The sequence below is a fragment of the Girardinichthys multiradiatus genome, chromosome 5 (assembly GCF_021462225.1).
Source record: "Girardinichthys multiradiatus isolate DD_20200921_A chromosome 5, DD_fGirMul_XY1, whole genome shotgun sequence".
Classification (NCBI taxonomy): Eukaryota; Metazoa; Chordata; class Actinopteri; order Cyprinodontiformes; family Goodeidae; genus Girardinichthys; species Girardinichthys multiradiatus.
The window spans coordinates 192405-211884 of NC_061798.1; the positions used below are offsets into that span (position 1 = coordinate 192405).

Genomic DNA, 19480 nt, shown 5'->3' on the forward strand with positions numbered 1-19480 from the left:
TGTCAACCAAATCCAGAAGTGACTCAGCAGGAAGATAATTGAAACACTCTGATATGGAGCACACAAAGCCTCTTTTTTGCAAGTACCTAAATAATTGTAACCTATAGATCCAAAATTCATCATTAGTTGTTCAAAGAAAGCAAATTTATTATTAATATACAGATCATGGAATGTAATGTTTCTAAATTTCTTCTTTCTAGTTCTTTATCTAGAATTAGAAAAGGGGAAGATATGATTATTTTTGACAGTAGGACATCCAAGAACCTTTCAAAACGATTGGAAAAGCACCTGAAATGGTTCAATTTTGATCAAATTCAGTGTTTTCCATTCATCTCCTCTCACTAACCTGCATAAAACATGTCTGCATAGTACTTAAATAGTGTCTGTAATCTCAGCTGCAAATTCTAAACTAAATCTCTGCTAAAATGGTAGTCAGCATTAGTTCTGCTGTTTAAAACACAGCTCCTTCTGTTGGCATTGCAATAGGCTGTAGCACACGTCAGCACTCATATACCCATTAATGTTTTTATTAAGGGTACTTAAATGGTTTCCTAAATAGCACCATGCCGTTTGTCCATACGTTTGCAATCTTGAGAGTCCATTAACGTTTTACGCTGCCGCCTTGGTAGTCTATCACTTCAATCAAAACTGTGATGGTTAGTTGACACAATATTAAGAATCAATTTTCCAAAAGGTTATTGATTTCTAATTTGGCAAATTATTTTTAAAATAATACCTTATTCTGCCTTCTGCTTTGCATTGCGAACTGGTGGTTTGAACACAAACCAACTATGTTCTTAGTTAATTTAAAGCTAATCTGACCTTAATCCAGTCCATCAAAACACAACTTGGTTCTTAAGCGTACATATTCACACTGAACTGTAATATCACAGTATCAATTTCTTGGTTATTTATTAAAGTTTTATTTTTTATTTCTCTTGTTCATAGCTTATTTTCTTTATCTTATTTTTTTTAGAAAGTAGTTTAATTGTATGTTTCTAGCAGTATGGTATGTAATTTAAGGCGGAAATTGCTCTAAAACCCCTTAGGGCTTAACAGGTTAAAGGTTTGTTTCCTCTGCTCGTTATAAGCTCTGATGACGCCATTGCTGCGACGCATGCTGAGTAGTCGTTTGACCAAAATGGATGACCCAACATGAGATTGTAGGGGTAAGTCAATTATTCTGGGTGTTTTATGTACACTAGAATAAAAGGTAAAAGCTTTATCATCAGGGTGTAACGCACTCCATGTATCCACCACATCAAGTTTGCTGCTGGTTTCAGAAACTGCCCTAGCTCTTCTAGCCATTGGGTTATATTATGGGGGCAATTTATCTATTACTGAGGACAGGTAGCAGTTAAAATCAACCGCTACAACTGTATTTTCATCAATCTAATTAGGTAGAAAACCTGCGAAATAAAGTCATTAGACTGCATCGGAGGGAAGTAAATGTTCAGGATTGACACCAGTCGTCCATGGACATGGCCTGTTAACATATCTACTAGGGCTGAACAATTTTAGGAAAATATTTAATTGCGATTTTTCCGGCAGATGTGATTTCGATTTGAATCACGATTTTCTTAAAATCAAGCTTCAGTGCAATATCGACAATGTACAGTAACATTTACAAACATGACAGCAAATTTCATTGTACCATCAATACATTATAGGATAAAAATGCAAAAGGTAAGAATTATTTTCCAATGAATTTATTAAAAAAAACATGCATGTACATTCTTTTAAGTCCTTAATCAATGGCAGTTATATGTAAATGACTAAGAGCCATCTTTGATTGTCTTATCTTAAGGATTTTTGCTCCACCTTTTTTTTATTGTTTTATGAAAACAAAGTAAGCAAACAATGTAAAATAAAAAAATGTAACATAAACAACAATTAGATAAATTAAGAATTTAACAATTTCAATAAAAGGAAAAAGGGCCTTACACTCTAGTTTGGTAGGCCAAAGTCATTCTGAAATGTAATAGTAATGAAATAAAACTTACTAAAATTAAATCACCATTATGTGTGCCCATCTGAAAAATCTCAGACATTAATATAGGTGGGTCATTTATTCATGGCTCAGTCATCAGTAGCCAGATATTGCATATCTATTCTGTAAACAAAATATTTTTTCCTGAAATATAACAAATATATTTTTGAACAAAGTAAAATGCAGAACAAATAAAATCTCAAAAGTACTAAACAATAATACTTGCTCTCTGATATATCCACATCACTCTTTACAGATTTTTTGTCAAGAAACTCAGCATGTCAACCTTTGACGGTTTTAAACACAAGCACTGACATGTAACAACATTACCACCAGCACTCTTTCTGATGGTCATCAGATGCACAGATATTTACCAGCCAGTTTGCTCAGCCATGGAAAGTTCACTCTGTGCACTCTCCACCAGGCCAGTAGATCTTCCTCTCCATCGATAGGAGTCATCAGATAGTTTTCTAGTTCAGCTTCGATGGCATCCTCCAACTGTATAGTAGAGGAGGGAGAAGGGACAGCCTTGCTCTTGAAGAAGCTGCCCAGTGACCGTTCTCCCCCACCTGGTTGGTGGATCTGCCTCTGCTGCTGCCTGGGGCACGTCATCTGTGGTGCTGAGACGAGCCTTCTTTTCCTGTGAAAAAAAGAAGAAGAATTGTTTACGTTTTGCAGTCGGGTGTGAATTTTGGGCAATTGAGGATTCTTTAAAAAAAAAAAAATGTGGAATTATAAAATATCACTTGCAGTGATGTGGCATTTTATTTCACTAAACCACACACGCACACAAAAAAATACAGGACAAGTTACCTTTTGTGCCACCTGCTCCATTTCAATCTTCAGTCTTTCTTTGATGTCCGGGACATTCTCTGCAGTTATGTAGTCAGTTTTGAATTTAGGGTCAAGGAATGAAGCCATGTCCAGTAGCTCCTGTGTGGCTGGGTCACTGTGTTTTTGTTCAATGTAACCAAGAGCTCTTGACTTTATGTCCTTTGTGAGATCTGTCCTCATCACTTTCAGTCAGGATTGATGTTCTCAGGAGATGGAGAACTGTCTTCGGGTATGACACACTTACATATGCTTCACCGGACAGAGCATCTGTAAATTCCTGAAGAGGACCAATGGCATTGTTTATAGCTTCAAGGACATCTGTATCCTGCCAAGTTGGGACCAGGTGACGTGTCTTCTTGTCTTCAGAAAGAACCTGAGACAACGCCTTGCTCTGCTCCAGCACCCTCCCTATCATTTTTTGCCTTGAGCCCCATCTTGTCCATCTTGACATTCTGTGATCAGTCTTCCTTTTCCAGCTATGACAGAAGACACCAAATGTTTGCAGAGTCCTGTTGCCTGCTTAACTCTTGCATCATCTTTAACAGCATTTTCTGGGCAAAAAAGAGAACACAGACATTAAGTGAGCATTACAGGCTGTATATAATAAATGCAAACCGATTTTTCTACCAGTATAAAGAAATATGAGAAAAATGTATTATAGAAAACAGGAAAATACATCAAACGCTTAAGCAAAAGTTATTAATTATCTAATATTAGTGTAAATATGTTATCAATATTTCTTACTCATTTATAAGGGCTTCAAAGAAAACAAAATTAAGAGAAAAACTACTAATACACAGTTCACAGACATCACATTAAATCCATATCCTATATTAATTTATAAAAGTACACACGCTTACCAATTGCAAGATGTAGCCTGTGGGAGGCCCAGGAGGAGGCCCAGAGGAAGACCCTGGACATGCAGGAGGGACTATGTTTCTCGGGTGGCCTGGGAACGCCTTGGGATTCCCCTGAACGGGCTGGCCCCAGTGGCTGCGGAGAGGAAAGTCTGGGTCTCTGCTTAGGCTGCTGCCCCGCGACCTGTTGTTTTAGATTCCATCACTCTCAGCTGAAGAGTACCTATGACAAAAATTAAAGACTTCTACATGCTTTGCAGTGGGAAAACCTGCAAAATTGGCAGTTTATCAAATACTTTTTCTTCCCACAGAAAGACTGTGCCTTTCTTTCCACCTGCATTATCCAGACTTTATTCTGGAAATTGTGGAGCTAAGAAGACTATCCTAATAAATTGGAAAAATTGAAACCTTCTTAATATTAACTAATATAGAAACCTTCCGTGCATTGCCTTCGGTGGTTGGTGGGCTTAGGGGCTTCTTAAACTGCTGCGTCAGTATCATCTCATTGCAGGTGCGCTCTACTTCAAGGAGTGCATTCTGCTGGCGGGGCAGAGGGTCTGTTGGAGGGGGTGGGACGGAGTCAACCTGGGTGTCTAATGTCTTATTTGTTCTGGGAGTTGTTCGAATGTTGGGGTGGGTGTTGGTTTTCTTCTGTGGTGGAGGTGGGTAGTTTGCCTTGGGTGGGGATAGGCATCGTTTGGACCTGGGTGGTTCCGGTTCAGGTTCTGGTTCCTTGTTTGGGTTCCGGTTCCTGACGTCAGTCCCGGTTCTGTCTGGGGAAGGGGTTCTTAGGGGTGTGCATGGTTTGGGCGGGCAGGCTGGCCAGGGTTGGTCTCAGGGTGGACTGGTCTCGGCTTCTCGGTGGGTTTTGGTTTTGGCTCTCTGCCTTTTGTGGGCTTCGGTGTATGTTTCCTCGCGGGGCTACTTCAGGCAGGGATATAGGTGTCGTTTTTGGACCTGGATGCTGTGGGTATTTTTTTTAAGGTGGTGCACTGTCGTGTTTTTGTGTGTGGGCAGGGGGTATTTTTGGAGGGTTAGTGGGGGCGCATTTGCACGGTGTCTGTCCTCCGCTGGATGGCGTGCTGTGGTGTTGTGGCGGTGGTCCTGTGCGCGGCAGCTCTGACCTCGGCTAAAATTAGCTTCCTCCATAGGGTGGCCGGGCATTCCCTTAGAGATGGGGTGAGAAGCTCGGCCATCCAGGAGGGGCTCGGAGTAGGGCCGCTGCTCCTCCACATCGAGAGGAGCCGGTTGAGGTGGCTCGGGCATCTATACTGGATGCCTTCTGGACACCTTACTCAGGAGGTGTTCCAGGCACGTCCCACTGGGAGGAGGCCCATGGAATGGCCCATGACACGCTGGAGGGACTATTTCTCTCGGCTTGCCTGGGAACGCCTTGGGCTCCCCCTGGAGGAGGTGTCTGGGAAAAGGGACGTCTGGGTGTCTCTACTGAGTCTGCTGCCCCTGCGACCCGGTCCCGGATGAAGCGGAAGACGACGAGTACGAAATAATAATATTTTTTTGTAGTGTACACTTCACTGATAGATTTTTGAGGTGACTAAAATAATGTTGCTGCAGACACTGTCCATAGCAGTGCATCGTTTAATTTCCTACACCAGTGCCCCTGCTGCTTCTCCAAACTGGGGACGTGTCAAATGCCAGCTTTTGCAAATAACACACAACTTTGGATAGATAGCTCATATAAACAACCCAGCAATAAATTATTGCAAAATGAATTGTAAATATCATTCTGCAAAAAATTTATTTAGGTACTTCAAAATGTATGTTCAAAAACATTCAAGGCATTCATCCCCATCCCCCAAACTAACAAATCTTAAAAGGCATTCATCCCCATCCCCCAAACTAACAAATCTTAAAGAATTCCAAAGACCCATGAGAACAACGTAGAAGAGTGACAAATTTAAGATTGAGCTGTCATTGTTCCTTTAGGTAGTCTTATAGAGAGTAAAATTACTCACAAAGCCTGGTTTGTAGAAGTCTGTGGGGTTGTCTCCAAGGATAAGAGGAAGCCCTCTGAGAACCAGTGTTCGAATATCAGTTGACTCTGCAGTCTTCTTGGACAGTAAAATGACAGACAAGGGAGCAACCAAGCACAAGTGATTGTATTACACAATTAATAGTTCCCGCACATTTTTAAGCATCATAACCAAGGACTTTTGAAGGCATATTCCCTAACATTTAAGAACACATGCATTATGGTTAAATAGCCAACTGTTACAACATTGAGAAGCTTTACTAAAGGTCTCTAAAAGCTTTAATGGAGTGCAAAAGCTCACAGGTTTGTTTTTTCATACTTAAATTTAAAATCTTTCAAACATTTGAAGAATCTATGGGGAGCATGAAAATGAATACAGTTGCACTTAAATAACATGTCATTACATGAGCTGTTAAAAGCAATAACAATGCATAATAGGACCAACCTTGGTCTGTTGGGAAGGTTGTATCAACATTTGGCCAACATTCCCTCTCTTGGATTGAAAAATCTCTATACGACAAGGACTGTGTGGATCGATGCTCTTAGAATTCCTGCTTGAGGTTTTTGCTCACAATCCTGTTGAACTCCATGTATACCTGCAAAATACAGAGTAAGCTCCAATATTACATCTCAACAGCTAATAATAACCAAAGCTGGAAGCACCAGTGTGAGGCCAGCAATAACAATTGCACAGGTGTAGTCAGGGTCATGGTTTAATCAATTTAAATCTGGGGTAATTTAGATTTAGATGGGAGGTGGACCATCTGTTGGACTGGTGCAGCCAGAACAACCTTGAGCTCAACGCTCTAAAGACAGTAGAGATGGTTGTGGACTTCAGGCAGAACCCAGCCCCACCTGCCCCCATCACCCTCTGTGACTCCACAATTGACACTGTGGAATCTTTCCGCTTCCTGGGAACCATCATCTCCCAGGATCTCAAGTGGGAGCCAAACATCAGCTCCCTCATCAAGAAAGCCCAGCAGAGGATGTTCTTCCTGCGGCAGCTGAAGAAATTCAACCTGCCAAAGACTATGATGGTGCACTTCTACACAGCCATCATTGAGTCCATCCTCACCTCCTCCATCACCATCTGGTACGCCGCTGCTACAGCCAAGGATAAGGGCAGGCTGCAGCGTGTCATTCGGTCTGCTGAGAAGGTGATTGGCTGCAGTCTACTGTCGCTCCAGGAACTGTACACCTCCAGGACCCTGAAGCGGGCAGGGAAGATTCTGGCTGATCCCTCCCACCCCGGTCACAGACTCTTTGAGACTCTCCCCTCTGGCAGGAGGCTGCGGTCCATCCGGACCAAAACCTCACGCCACAAGAACAGTTTTTTCCCATCTGCCACCAGCCTGGTTAACAAAGCCCGGAAACCACCCTGACACTCTCCCTTTCCCCCACACCCCCCCTTTTTTGCTGACAGGACACCTGTAACCTGCAACTCTATGAGTTACATTAACGCTCAGCATGGACTCCTGCTTTACTTGCACAATGATCACCTGCACTGTTGTATTGCTCTTGCATCTTATACTGCTCTATATTTACTTTCACTCACTTAAAACTGTGCACATATATTTATATTATATTGTAGATATGTTTATACTGTTTAATTTGTACTGTATTGCACCGACTACACCAAAACAAATTCCTTGTATGTCCAAAAACGTACTTGGCAATAAAGCTTTTCTGATTCTGATTCTGATTCTGATTTTTCAGGTCAAAGTTCTTTGACAAAAGCAGTCATTTTACCAGGCTCAACACAGGAGTTGCTTGTCTACTGCCTTGATTTTTTTGCGCTTGTGTGACCTCTGTGAATCCAATTGGACACTTCAAACACTGAAATTCCATGTTATACATTTTTCAATAGCCTGTTAGGTTAATTGGCCACTCTAAATTGCCCTTAGGTGTATGAATGAGTGTGTGCATGGTTGTTTGTGTGTTGCCCTGCGATGGACTGGCGACTTGTCCAGGGTGTACCCTGCCTCTCGCCCATAGAGATGCTGGAGATAGGCACCAGCTCCCCCGCCACCCACTATGGAATAAGCGGTAGAAAATGACTGACTGACATTTTTCAATAGCTTTGCTACTCAATTCTGAATTGTCAATTCCATGATTCTGAAGTCTGTTACTTCTATGGATATATATTGGGAAGTAACTTTTTAATATGCAAGATAGTGTACAGTGAGCAGGACATTACTGAAAAATAAATCCCCTCAGGATAATTGGAAATCTGAGTCCTGCATTAGGCTGTTGGGGTTAATTTCACAATAATGACCAACTCACTTGGCAATGTCCCTTACCTACCAGATAGAGACAGTTGTAGACAGCAACTCCCTTGTCCTGCAAGGTAAAATTACTGTTTTTGCAGACAGTCTGGTTGGGTAATAGATATATTTTGGTTTTATAATGGTGGTTTTCAATTGGAAAGACAAACGCAAATGAAAACAATTTTATTTTATTCACAAACTAACCTGATCTTCTGTGAAAAGAGCAGGCCAAAGTTCCAACATCTCGCTGATGGTAGGTTCTGACTCCACCACCTCATTTCTTTTCAAAGTAAACATCGGGTCCATCTTTTCTTTTACAAGTTGTCCATTTGGTGTTCTCTTCTGCATTTCATCAACCAAGTCTTTGTGGGCACCCTCACTAGCTACCTGATTAAATCCCTCAGGAAAGTTGGTTTGGTAATGGAGCTTGCCTTTCTTTGCCTTCTTGATGTTCTTGTTGGCTGGTTCTCCTTCAGTTGAATGTCCTCCTCGTTTACCTGCATTTACTGCTACGTCAAAGCACCCTGATCTTCTGCGCTTTGTTCTGTAATTAGCCATTTGAACTTTTAGCCTATTTTTCCAGCCAGTACAGCGACTGGTTGAGCCTCGCTCCTGGAGACAGGGGTGCTTGTTTATGAGGGCTTGTGCAACACTTTCAAACTGGGCATTATTTGGATATGCTGTGTAGCTATACATGCTCTCTGCTAATCTTTCAAGGATCTAATGCTTCAGCTCTTTTGATACTTTCAGGTCTGTGCCGTTACAAAGAAACAACAGATCTGCTTGCCTAAGTCGATATGCTACATCAACAGAAACATCTGGGATATTAAACAATTTTGGCCACTGTTTCTGTCGCTCCTAAGGTGACGTGTATAGAATTTCTGTATCTGCTACACTGGGTGTGTCACCCAAGATTTCATCTGATATTAAGACAGGTACCGATTCAATCAGGGCTGTACGGTGGTGCAGTTGGTAGCACTGTTGCCTTGCAGCAAGAAGGTCCTGGGTTCGAATCCCGCCCTGGGGACTTTCTGCATGGAGTTTGCATGTTCTCCCCGTGCATGCGTGGGTTCTCACCGGGTACTCCGGCTTCCTCCCACAGTCCAAAGACATGCCTGTTAGGTTAATTGGTCACTCTAAATTTCCCTTAGGTGTATGAATGAGTGTGTGCATGGTTGTTTGTGTGTTGCCCTGCGATGGACTGGTGACCTGTCCAGGGTGTACCCTGCCTCTCGCCCATTGACTGCTGGAGATAGGCACCAGCTCCCTGTGACCCACTATGGAATAAGGGGTAGAAAATGACTGACTGACCAATTCAATCACTGGAATGACCTTGACTGTTAGTTTTTTGGGAAGATCTTCCATATTCGTCAGATTGCATAGTTCATAATTGATATCAGGATCTTGGTACTGGAGACTGCAGTTGAAATTAAGTCCCAGTCATTCATTCAGCTTGCTTGTTAAATCCTCCAATGTAGTAGGCCTCATATTCAGAACGACCTTTCTTATATCGCTCTCTGTGATAATCACCCTAGAAATATGTTTGACTTGAGCTTTAACCGCTGTTAAACGGTAAAGCTAACAAAAGAAGCTTACAGCTTATCATCAGAATCAAACACATACCTTTAAAATACCACTAATAAAAGGGTTAAAATGCATAAGCGTGGATGGCGTGTTATGGCCGATCTTGTGTTTAAAATCACCCTTTAAATAAAGTTTGTCTTAAAAAACAAACAAACACAGAACACAAACTCAGCACATGTGCTGAACAGATTATCTGCTAGCACTAAGATAGCTGAGTTTCAACACAAACAAAACCAAATGTCATAAAATGAAAAATGTTTAGATTATTTCATTTTAAACTACTTCTCTCTGCCCAACACAACCTCTTACGTGAACCGTGCTGAGAAAAAGTTATCTGGGCGACCAAGTTGAACGAAGCATCCACAGTGAACAAAGGGTTAGTTTGCTAACCTCCGTAGCTGTGGGGTGGGGCGGGGCGGCTCGTTCTGTTGGCCGGACAAACTGCACGTTACTGCTGTAACCACAGTGATGCGGTCCCTTTGTCCTTCCTTCAGATCGGGAAAACTGCTCCACTCGGTGTTGTAGAGACAGGGTCTCTGCTGGGAACTCTCTGGAACACAGTTTGCTTCTGTAAACCTCAGAGAGAAAAGTCAAGCAATGCTTGTACCTTAATTACCCCCGTTCATGAATGAATACCGGATACACCAACAGCAATTCATTCCTACTAAACGTAGTGCATATGATCGCATGACACTCTTGGATCCAGTTTGAAGAGTTATGTCTATTTTCCAGCAAATAGACATTAGCGCTCTGTGTCCCTCCGTCCAGGTGCGCTGGGAACCTGCGTGGAAGAGGTCAGTTTGTTGCAAAAGCAGGGTTTTTATTCAAACAGTGATGTCACGGGAAGTCCGCTGTTATTACCCGTTTCTGGCTGTGCTGGAAATAGGTTAATGTAATTTATTTTGAAAGTTCCAGAAAAGGTCTTATCATGTTGTACCCATGGCTGTGGTCCCAACAGTTGGAAGGCCTGAGCATGAACCAACGGAGAGTATCATATCAGCACAATATTTAATTCCATCTACAGAGACTGATGATGCAACAAGTAAGCTGGGGTACTCTCTTGCAGAAAACTTGTTGGACATTCTCAGGGTAAGATGTGATCTGCACTTTGGTAACCCTGTCCAGTTCAACTGAGGGCTTGAAAAATAAACTTGTTTCCAAACAGTAAGCCATCATTTTCTGATGCTTTACTGCCATAGTAAGAGCCACATTTCTGAAGTTGTGAGCATTACGAATGACCCGCTTGAAGAATTTGTGTTTTCCTTCGAAACGCATTGTTCAGACATCTGACAGTGGAACAAATGCCCTAATCAGGATAATGCTCAATGAAATGGTCTTTTGGACGCAATTTGAAATCGGGGAATGCAGTTTGCAACAGATCTCTTTGTTCTGACACTTTGCAGTCAAATAAATGTATGTGCCTTGTTGCTACAGCCAACTCAACAAGATCTTTAAGGAGCATCAGAACATTCCAGGCATTGTCCCCTTCAGGCACTTTATGGCCAATGAGCAGTGCCAAATGCCAGTTAGTGCAATGCCAGTTAGTACACATCCTCCCTTCACACCGTACTGTTTTGCCAAATTGGGATTCTGCTTTACCTCCTGCACCTGTTGGTTGTGTGTGTCTGCAGTCACTCCTCGTTGCCATGCAGAAGCTGCACAACTTGTCCATTCCAAAGCTCTCAAAGAATCCTGCAAATAAATTAGCAGCCAAGTTATCAGCAGCCTCGTACAACACTATGCCTTTGACACAGGCCCCAACCTCTCAATATATAGGCCATCTTGCTCCAAAGAAATCAGATCTTGGATTAGAGGATGAACAATTTAAGCATAGCCATATTCTTTTACATCAGAGGATTTACATAACAGAGCAAGCAGAATGGACTGGAGTGTGTACCTATTTTTTGATGGTACATTGGCAATCACCCAATAAACTGCACTTATTGTGTGTTTCCTCTTAGATATCCCTAATGCATTGGACACTTCAAAATAATCTGTGTAGAGTCCAACAGCGATTTTAAATTCCTCGCCTTTAAGGAGGCCATTTTCTTTACAGTGCAAACCATCTGTGTGTATACTGCACTCATATGGCACATGTTTTTGTACTGAAAGAGCTTTAATTAAAATGTCTGCACTGTTCAACATTTTCTGTAACATGTCATTTACAATTACATATACAGCGCTGGATTTCTTTTCCCTGTAAATGAAATACTCAACTGGCATAACCACCTCAAAATGTTTGTTCACATATACTGCTCTCCTTTTAGAGCTTGATAGGGAGCCACATTTGCCACACAATTTAAGTATGACATTGCTCTCTGAGGCAGCCTGACTACCTTTTTCACAACTGAATCATCCACATCTGTGTGTAGCTTCAAAATGTCCCTTACTGAATTGTTCAACAGTGGTTGGGAGAGTTCATTTACATGTAAAAGCTGTTATATGACCCATGTCCCTCTTCTTCCAGTTCATTAGTTTCACTACCAGACACGTTTGAACATCCTCCAATTGTCTGTTCTGTGCTGTTTACTTCTATGTGCATTGAATGTGGAGTACACTGTAGTATGAAAGTTACATCCTCTATATGGACACTGGACTGGTAAAAAAAACTGCCTCTGCGCAGGCTGCAGAAAAATCACAAGACTGACAGGAAAAGGTCAACTGAAGTGTTTCATATACAGGTCCTTCTCAAAATATTAGCATATTGTGATAAAGTTCATTATTTTCCATAATGTCGTGATGAAAATTTAACATTCATATATATTTAGATTCATTGCACACCAACTAAAATATTTCAGGTCTTTTATTGTCTTAATACGGATGATTTTGGCATACAGCTCATGAAAACCCAAAATTCCTATCTCACAAAATTAGCATATTTCATCCGACCAATAAAAGAAAAGTGTTTTTAATACAAAAAACGTCAACCTTCAAATAATCATGTACAATTATGCACTCAATACTTGGTCGGGAATCCTTTTGCAGAAATGACTGCTTCAATGCGGCGTGGCATGGAGGCAATCAGCCTGTGGCACTGCTGAGGTCTTATGGAGGCCCAGGATGCTTCGATAGCGGCCTTTAGCTCATCCAGAGTGTTGGGTCTTGAGTCTCTCAACGTTCTCTTCACAATATCCCACAGATTCTCTATGGGGTTCAGGTCAGGAGAGTTGGTGGGCCAATTGAGCACAGTGATACCATGGTCAGTAAACCATTTACCAGTGGTTTTGGCACTGTGAGCAGGTGCCAGGTCGTGCTGAAAAATGAAATCTTCATCTCCATAAAGCTTTTCAGCAGATGGAAGCATGAAGTGCTCCAAAATCTCCTGATAGCTAGCTGCATTGACCCTGCCCTTGATAAAACACAGTGGACCAACACCAGCAGCTGACACGGCACCCCAGACCATCACTGACTGTGGGTACTTGACATTGGACTTCTGGCATTTTGGCATTTCCTTCTCCCCAGTCTTGCTCCAGACTCTGGCACCTTGATTTCCGAATGACAACGAAAATAGTACTTTGGACCACTGAGCAACAGTCCAGTGCTGCTTCTCTGTAGCCCAGGTCAGGCGCTTCTGCCGCTGTTTCTAGTTCAAAAGTGGCTTGACCTAGGGAATGCGGCACCTGTAGCCCATTTCCTGCACACGCTTGTGCACGGTGGCTCTGGATGTTTCTACTCCAGACTCAGTCCACTGCTTCCGCAGGTCCCCCAAGGTCTGGAATCGGCCCTTCTCCACAATCTTCTTCAGGGTCCGGTCACCTCTTCTCGTTGTGCAGCGTTTTCTGCCACACTTTTTCCTTCCCACAAACTTCCCACTGAGGTGCCTTGATACAGCACTCCGGGAATAGCCTATTTGTTCAGAAATTTCTTTCTGTGTCTTACCCTCTTGCTTGAGGGTGTCAATAGTGGCCTTCTGGACAGCAGTCAGGTCGGCAGTTTTACCCATGATTGGGGTTTTGAGTGATGAACCAGGCTGGGAGTTTTAAAGGCCTCAGGAATCTTTTGCAGGTGTTTAGAGTTAACTCGTTGATTCAGATGATTAGGTTCATAGCTCGTTTAGAGACCCTTTTAATGATGTGCTAATTTTGTGAGATAGGAATTTTGGGTTTTCATGAGCTGTATGCCAAAATCATCCGTATTAAGACAATAAAAGACCTGAAATATTTCGGTTAGTGTGCAATGATTCTAAAATATATGAATGTTAAATTTTCATCATGACATTATGGAAAATAATGAACTTTATCACAATATGCTAATATTTTGAGAAGGACCTGTAGTTGTGGATTTTGGTCTTTCTGGTGAATCTTATGCCCCTTTTCAACTGGCTCGATTTGGCCCTACTCGACTCCACTCGGCTCGCTTTGTGAGCATTTCCATTACAGTTTTTATGTGACCAGACTGCTGTTCACTGATTGCCTGTGGGAGGAGGAGAAATAAGAAGGTTTTCATTGAGACAGTGCAGGGAAAAGTTAATAAATTACGTCAAGAGCAACTACAATAATATTAAGGACCACAGTGGCCAGAGCAGATCAAACATGTAATTTGACCATTTATGGGTCATAAACCATGCCTGAAGGCTGACAGAAAAGAAAAAAGACAAATCACCATTCTGAATTACATGTAGGCAGAGCGCTGTATGTAATAACATCCTAACCCAGCTGATCACACATAAAATCAGCTGTTCAGAGGCACAAGCATTTCCCCCAAAACACACAAAACAAAACCACCATAAAACAACGTGTTTGGTTCAGAAATTTATTTACGGTTCTTTAGCGAACCAGGGTCTGCAGAAGGAGGGACTCTTTAAAGTCCTTGTCTTGTTCTCACCATGGCTGAAACAAAATCTTCCTCATAAAACACAAAATTGTATCTTCTTCAGGCAAACTTTGGAGCTTCACCATCCAGACAGTAGCGTCTCTCCTCTCTGCTTGTCCTGCCACATCAGAACCCCTGAGCCTTATTGTATAAGTTCTGGCTGGGCTGTGGTCCAGATATTTATCCCAGTGGATCATTTTAGACATAAAAACATAAATAAGACATTTTTGCATATATGAAAATGCTGCAGCAAGAGTTCTGATGAAAATTAAAAAGAGAGATCATATTTCTCCTACTTTAGCTTCCCTTCATTGGCTCCCTGTTAAATCCAGAATAGGATTTAAAATTCTCCTCCTCACATATAAAGCCCTTAATGATCTAGCTCCATCATACATCAGAGATCTGATTGTTCCATATGTTCCTAACAGAGCACTTCATTCTCAGACTGCAGGTTTACTGGTGGTTCCTAGAAGTAGAATGGGAGGCAGATCCTTGTAGTTATGCTGATATAGGCTTAGACTGCTGGAGGACATAATGACCACTTTCACTCTCTCTGCTACATTCTTATACTACTCTCCAATTCTGCATCATTTGCTGTTATTTCAGCTTTTAACTCTATATTCTCTCTTTGTTTTTTCTCTTTCTAGAAGCTAAATCTGGTCTGGCTCTGTGTTTAGCTGTTGCACCTTCCTGGAAGGGGACATCGGCCAAGCTGCTGTTGTCAATAACTTAATGCTCACCTTATACTTATACTTGTTCACACTTGGCCTTGGCCTTCAGTGTTTAACTCTGTGTCTCTGGCTGAGCTTCTAGTGTGACTAATTGTATGTGCTCTCTTCCATACTCTAGATTTGAAAACTGCCTCAGAGTTCATCTGCTTAGCCATCTTTCTCTCCTAGATGAAGCCTCTAAAGGAGCTATAACAAATAATGTTTCACTTTTATTTCTGATAGAAAGTACTACTGGGTTAGATAGAAAAACTTTTAACCAATCTGAATAATAAACTGAATCCAACTGCTCTGTTTGATAGTTAGGATCAATTGGACTGTATGTAGCTGACTTGAAATCTGTATGATTCAGTTGAATTGACTTTGTAAAGTGCCTTGAGACAACAGGTGTTGTGAATTGGCGCTATATAAATAAAACTGAATTGAATTTATTTGATTTTAAGTATTAAGTCCCATGCAGTCATCACTACAGAGAGTTGTACACTAAAATAATTTAAAATCATGCATTGTTTTGCCTTTTTTTTGAAGGGTCGGAGCTGATATAACGCTGTTGCGAGAAAGGGAAGTGGACTATGGCCTGGACAGAAATACCCGGAAAATTGCAGAGGTCCTTGTCCGAAAGGTTCCTGATGATCAGCAGGTGGGTGTGTTCTCTGCAATGTTATATGTCTGTAAACATGTGTTGTAATTCTGTATTTCCTAGTAGTGTTGGGCCACATCCATGTTTCAGTATTGTTAAGCCTTACTCTAAAAATACCAGGGTATACGATACTACTGTCTGCTTGACTGGCATGTAATGTAGAATGATTACTGTATGTAATTTAGGGTGTTTAGAGGCAAGCAGCAGACCTTCCTTTGAAAGACGTTTTTGCATTGTAGAAGAAATGCAATTATATTTTTATAATCTCTGTGTGTCGCAGACTCTCCATTAAAACCACTGGGATACCCAGTTATACCTTAATACTGTTTAACCATGCTGCCGTATTACCTCGTTGTCTGGTATCTTTGGTAAAGTTCTAAAATTGTTGGGTTTCATAGTGATAGATAGTTAAAGAAGCCAGTCAGGGCATTGCTGAATTCAGGGCTGCAAAACATGAAGTCAACACCAATCTTTGACATTGGAGACATTAAAAGAGAACACAGCACAAGTTATTTTAACAGTTAAGAATTGTTGAAAAATGTGATCCATTTCTCATGCTGTTTCGGTTGGCCTACAGTTCTTGGACCTGCGTGTGGCCGTGCTGGGTAATGTGGACTCAGGGAAGTCGACCCTGCTGGGTGTCCTGACACAGGGAGAGTTGGATAACGGCCGAGGCCGAGCACGACTAAACCTTTTCAGACATCTGCACGAAATCCAGACTGGGCGTACTTCCAGCATCAGCTTTGAAATCTTGGGATTTAACAGCAAAGGAGAGGTATTACATGAACACCTCCGACTGAAGATATAGTGGTCATTATTTTATTTCCGTTCAGGTTTTTACATAGTCCCAAATCCCAAAAAATGGGGCCAGTTCCATTGCTTCATTGTCCGACAGCTTACTAAGCACCGGTCCCTTTTGTTTCATAGCTGGAACTCTGGTCTTAGCTCTGAAAAATTTGTTTTATATCAGCACCACTTTGCTGCTCGGCTCGAGGAAAGAACTGCTTTTGTCATGAGCTAGAGGCAAGCCTATTAAAACATTGTGAGCACCATTCTTTAAACTCCGTAGTTTAGTTTTTATTTTTGATTGGTAAAATTCAAAACAAAAACCAGTAAAAACAGCCCACTAAGAAAATAAATTGTTTGATTAGCACCAGAATAACACAATGTGACTGTCTCTCATCTTCCTGCAGTTTATTTTAAAATCACCCACCACAGTGTTTAAGTCATTAATTTGCTAACAACTGTTTATTCTTAGGCAAATCAATAAACATTATGCCTGACTTTTTTTCCCCCAATGTGTTTACTGGTTATTGTTTATGTTGCATACATGATACAAATTGAGAACAATACAACAATAGCATTATGTGAGCATGATCGAACATGGGATATAAGTCTATTATCAAGAAAAAAATTATCAATACCAATATATGCACAATGGACCGGGGAAAAGAAAGTATACTCTCTCCCCGTGGGTCAAAAAAAAACGCATTGATAAGATTCGGACTGCTTACCAGGTATATTTCAAGAGCGGTCTAAACTATTGAGCCAACAGTTGAAGATCCCTCCAGGTAATGAGAAGACATATCAGGAAGCCTAGAGAAAAAGTTGCTAAAGAATTTTTTGTTATCCCAGTTGGGAGCATATATATTTGCAAGGATCAATTTTGAATTAAATATGAATCAGAATCAGAAAAGCTTTATTGCCAAGTACGTTTTTGGACATACAAGGAATTTGTTTTGGCGTAGTCGGTGCAATACAATACAAATTAAACAGTATAAACATATCTACAATATAATATAAATATATGTGCACAGTTTTAAGTGAGTGAGAGTAAGTATAGAGCAGTATAAGATGCAAGAGCAATACAACAGTGCAGGTGATCATTGTGCAAGTATGGCAGTGCAAGTAAAGCAAGAGTCCAAGCTGAGCGTTAATGTAACGCATAGAGTTACAGGTTACAAGCGTCCTGTCAGCAAAAAAAAGGGGTGTGGGGGAAAGGGAGAGTGTCAGGGTGGTTTCCGGGCTTTGTTAACAAGGCTGGTGGCAGATGGGAAAAAACTGTTCTTGTGGCGTGAGGTTTTGGTCCGGATGGACCGCAGCCTCCTGCCAGAGGGGAGTCTCAAAGAGTCTGTGACCGGGGTGGGAGGGATCAGCCAAAATCTTCCCTGCCCGCTTCAGGGTCCTGGAGGTGTACAGTTCCTGGAGCGACAGTAGACTGCTGCCAATCACCTTCTCAGCAGACCGAATGACATGCTGCAGCCTGCCCTTATCCTTGGCTGTAGCAGCGGCGTACCAGATGGTGATGGAGGAGGTGAGGATGGACTCAATGATGGCTGTGTAGAAGTGCACCATCATAGTCTTTGGCAGGTTGAATTTCTTCAGCTGCCGCAGGAAGAACATCCTCTGCTGGGCTTTCTTGATGAGGGAGCTGATGTTTGGCTCCCACTTGAGGTCCCGGGAGATGATGGTTCCAAGAAAGCGGAAAGATTCCACAGTGTCAATTGTGGAGTCACAGAGGGTGATGGGGGCAGGTGGGGCTGGGTTCTGCCTGAAGTCCACAACCATCTCTACTGTCTTTAGAGCGTTGAGCTCAAGGTTGTTCTGGCTGCACCAGTCCAACAGATGGTCCACCTCCCATCTGTACGCAGACTCGTCACCATCAGAGATGAGTCCGATCAGGGTGGTGTCGTCCGCAAACTTCAGGAGCTTGACAGACTGGTGACTGGAGGTGCAGCTGTTGGTGTACAGGGAGAAGAGCAGAGGAGAGAGAACACAGCCTTGGAGGGAACCGGTGCTGATGGTCAGGGAGTAAGAGACGTGCTTCCCCAGCCTCACGCGCTGCTTCCTGTCAGACAGGAAGTCAGTGATCCACCTGCAGGTGGAGTCGGGCACACTCAGCTGGGAGAGCTTCTCCTGTAGCAGAACTGGGACGATGGTGTTGAAGGCAGAGCTGAAATCCACAAACAGGATCCTGGCGTAGGTTCCTGTGGAGTCCAGGTGCCGGAGGATGAAGTGAAGGGCTAAGTTGACTGCATCATCTACAGACCTGTTGGCTCTGTAGGCAAACTGCAGGGGGTCCAGGAGGGGGTCGGTGATGTCTTTTAGGTGTGAGAGCACAAGGCGCTCAAAGGACTTCATCACCACAGAGGTCAGGGCGACGGGTCTGAAGTCATTAAGCCCTGTGGTCCTTGGCTTCTTGGGGACAGGGACGATGGTGGAGGACTTGAAGCAGGCTGGCACATGACATGTCTCCAGTGAGGTGTTAAAAATGTCTGTGAAGACTGGATACAGCTGATCAGCGCAGTGCTTCAGGCTGGCTGGTGAGACAGAATCCGGACCAGCAGCTTTCCGGGGGTTTTGTCTCCTGAAGAGTTTGTTTACGTCCCTCTCCTAGATGGAAAGAGCCGTCCTCGGCGTGGGTAGGGGGCTGGTGGGGGGGAACTTCAGGGTGGGGGTTGGAGGTGCCAAGGCCCCTCTTGAGGTTGGAGAGGTGGGGGTGGTGGATTGTGGCTGCAGCTGTTGGGGGGTGTCGTGGGGGATGGTTGCAGGTTACTGTCCCTTTGTCTTTCAAAGCGGCAGTAGAACTCGTTCAGGTCGTTGGCGAGGCGTCGGTCGTTGATGGAGTGGGGGGCTTTCGGCTTGTAGTTGGTGATTTGCTTGAGCCCTTTCCAGACAGACGCAGAGTTGTTGGCTGAGAACTGGTTTTGGAGCTTCTCAGAGTACAGTCGTTTGGCCTCTTTCACTGCCTTGCCAAACTTGTACTTTGCCTCTC

The 19480-nt window shown here is 42.7% G+C and overlaps 1 protein-coding gene across 7 annotated transcripts in view; it reads left to right on the forward strand.

Moving 5' to 3' along the window:
- Positions 1-19480, forward strand: part of LOC124868333 (GTP-binding protein 2-like) — a 94440-nt gene that overhangs the window by 31910 nt on the left and 43050 nt on the right. For 6 of the 7 annotated variants that reach the window (XM_047365497.1, XM_047365493.1, XM_047365490.1 and 3 more), the window contains 2 exons: positions 15594-15705; positions 16283-16480. In XM_047365497.1, the coding sequence (XP_047221453.1) occupies positions 15594-15705; positions 16283-16480 (310 nt within the window). The remainder of the gene's footprint in view (positions 1-15593; positions 15706-16282; positions 16481-19480) is intronic. The other variant, XM_047365495.1, reaches the window with a different exon arrangement.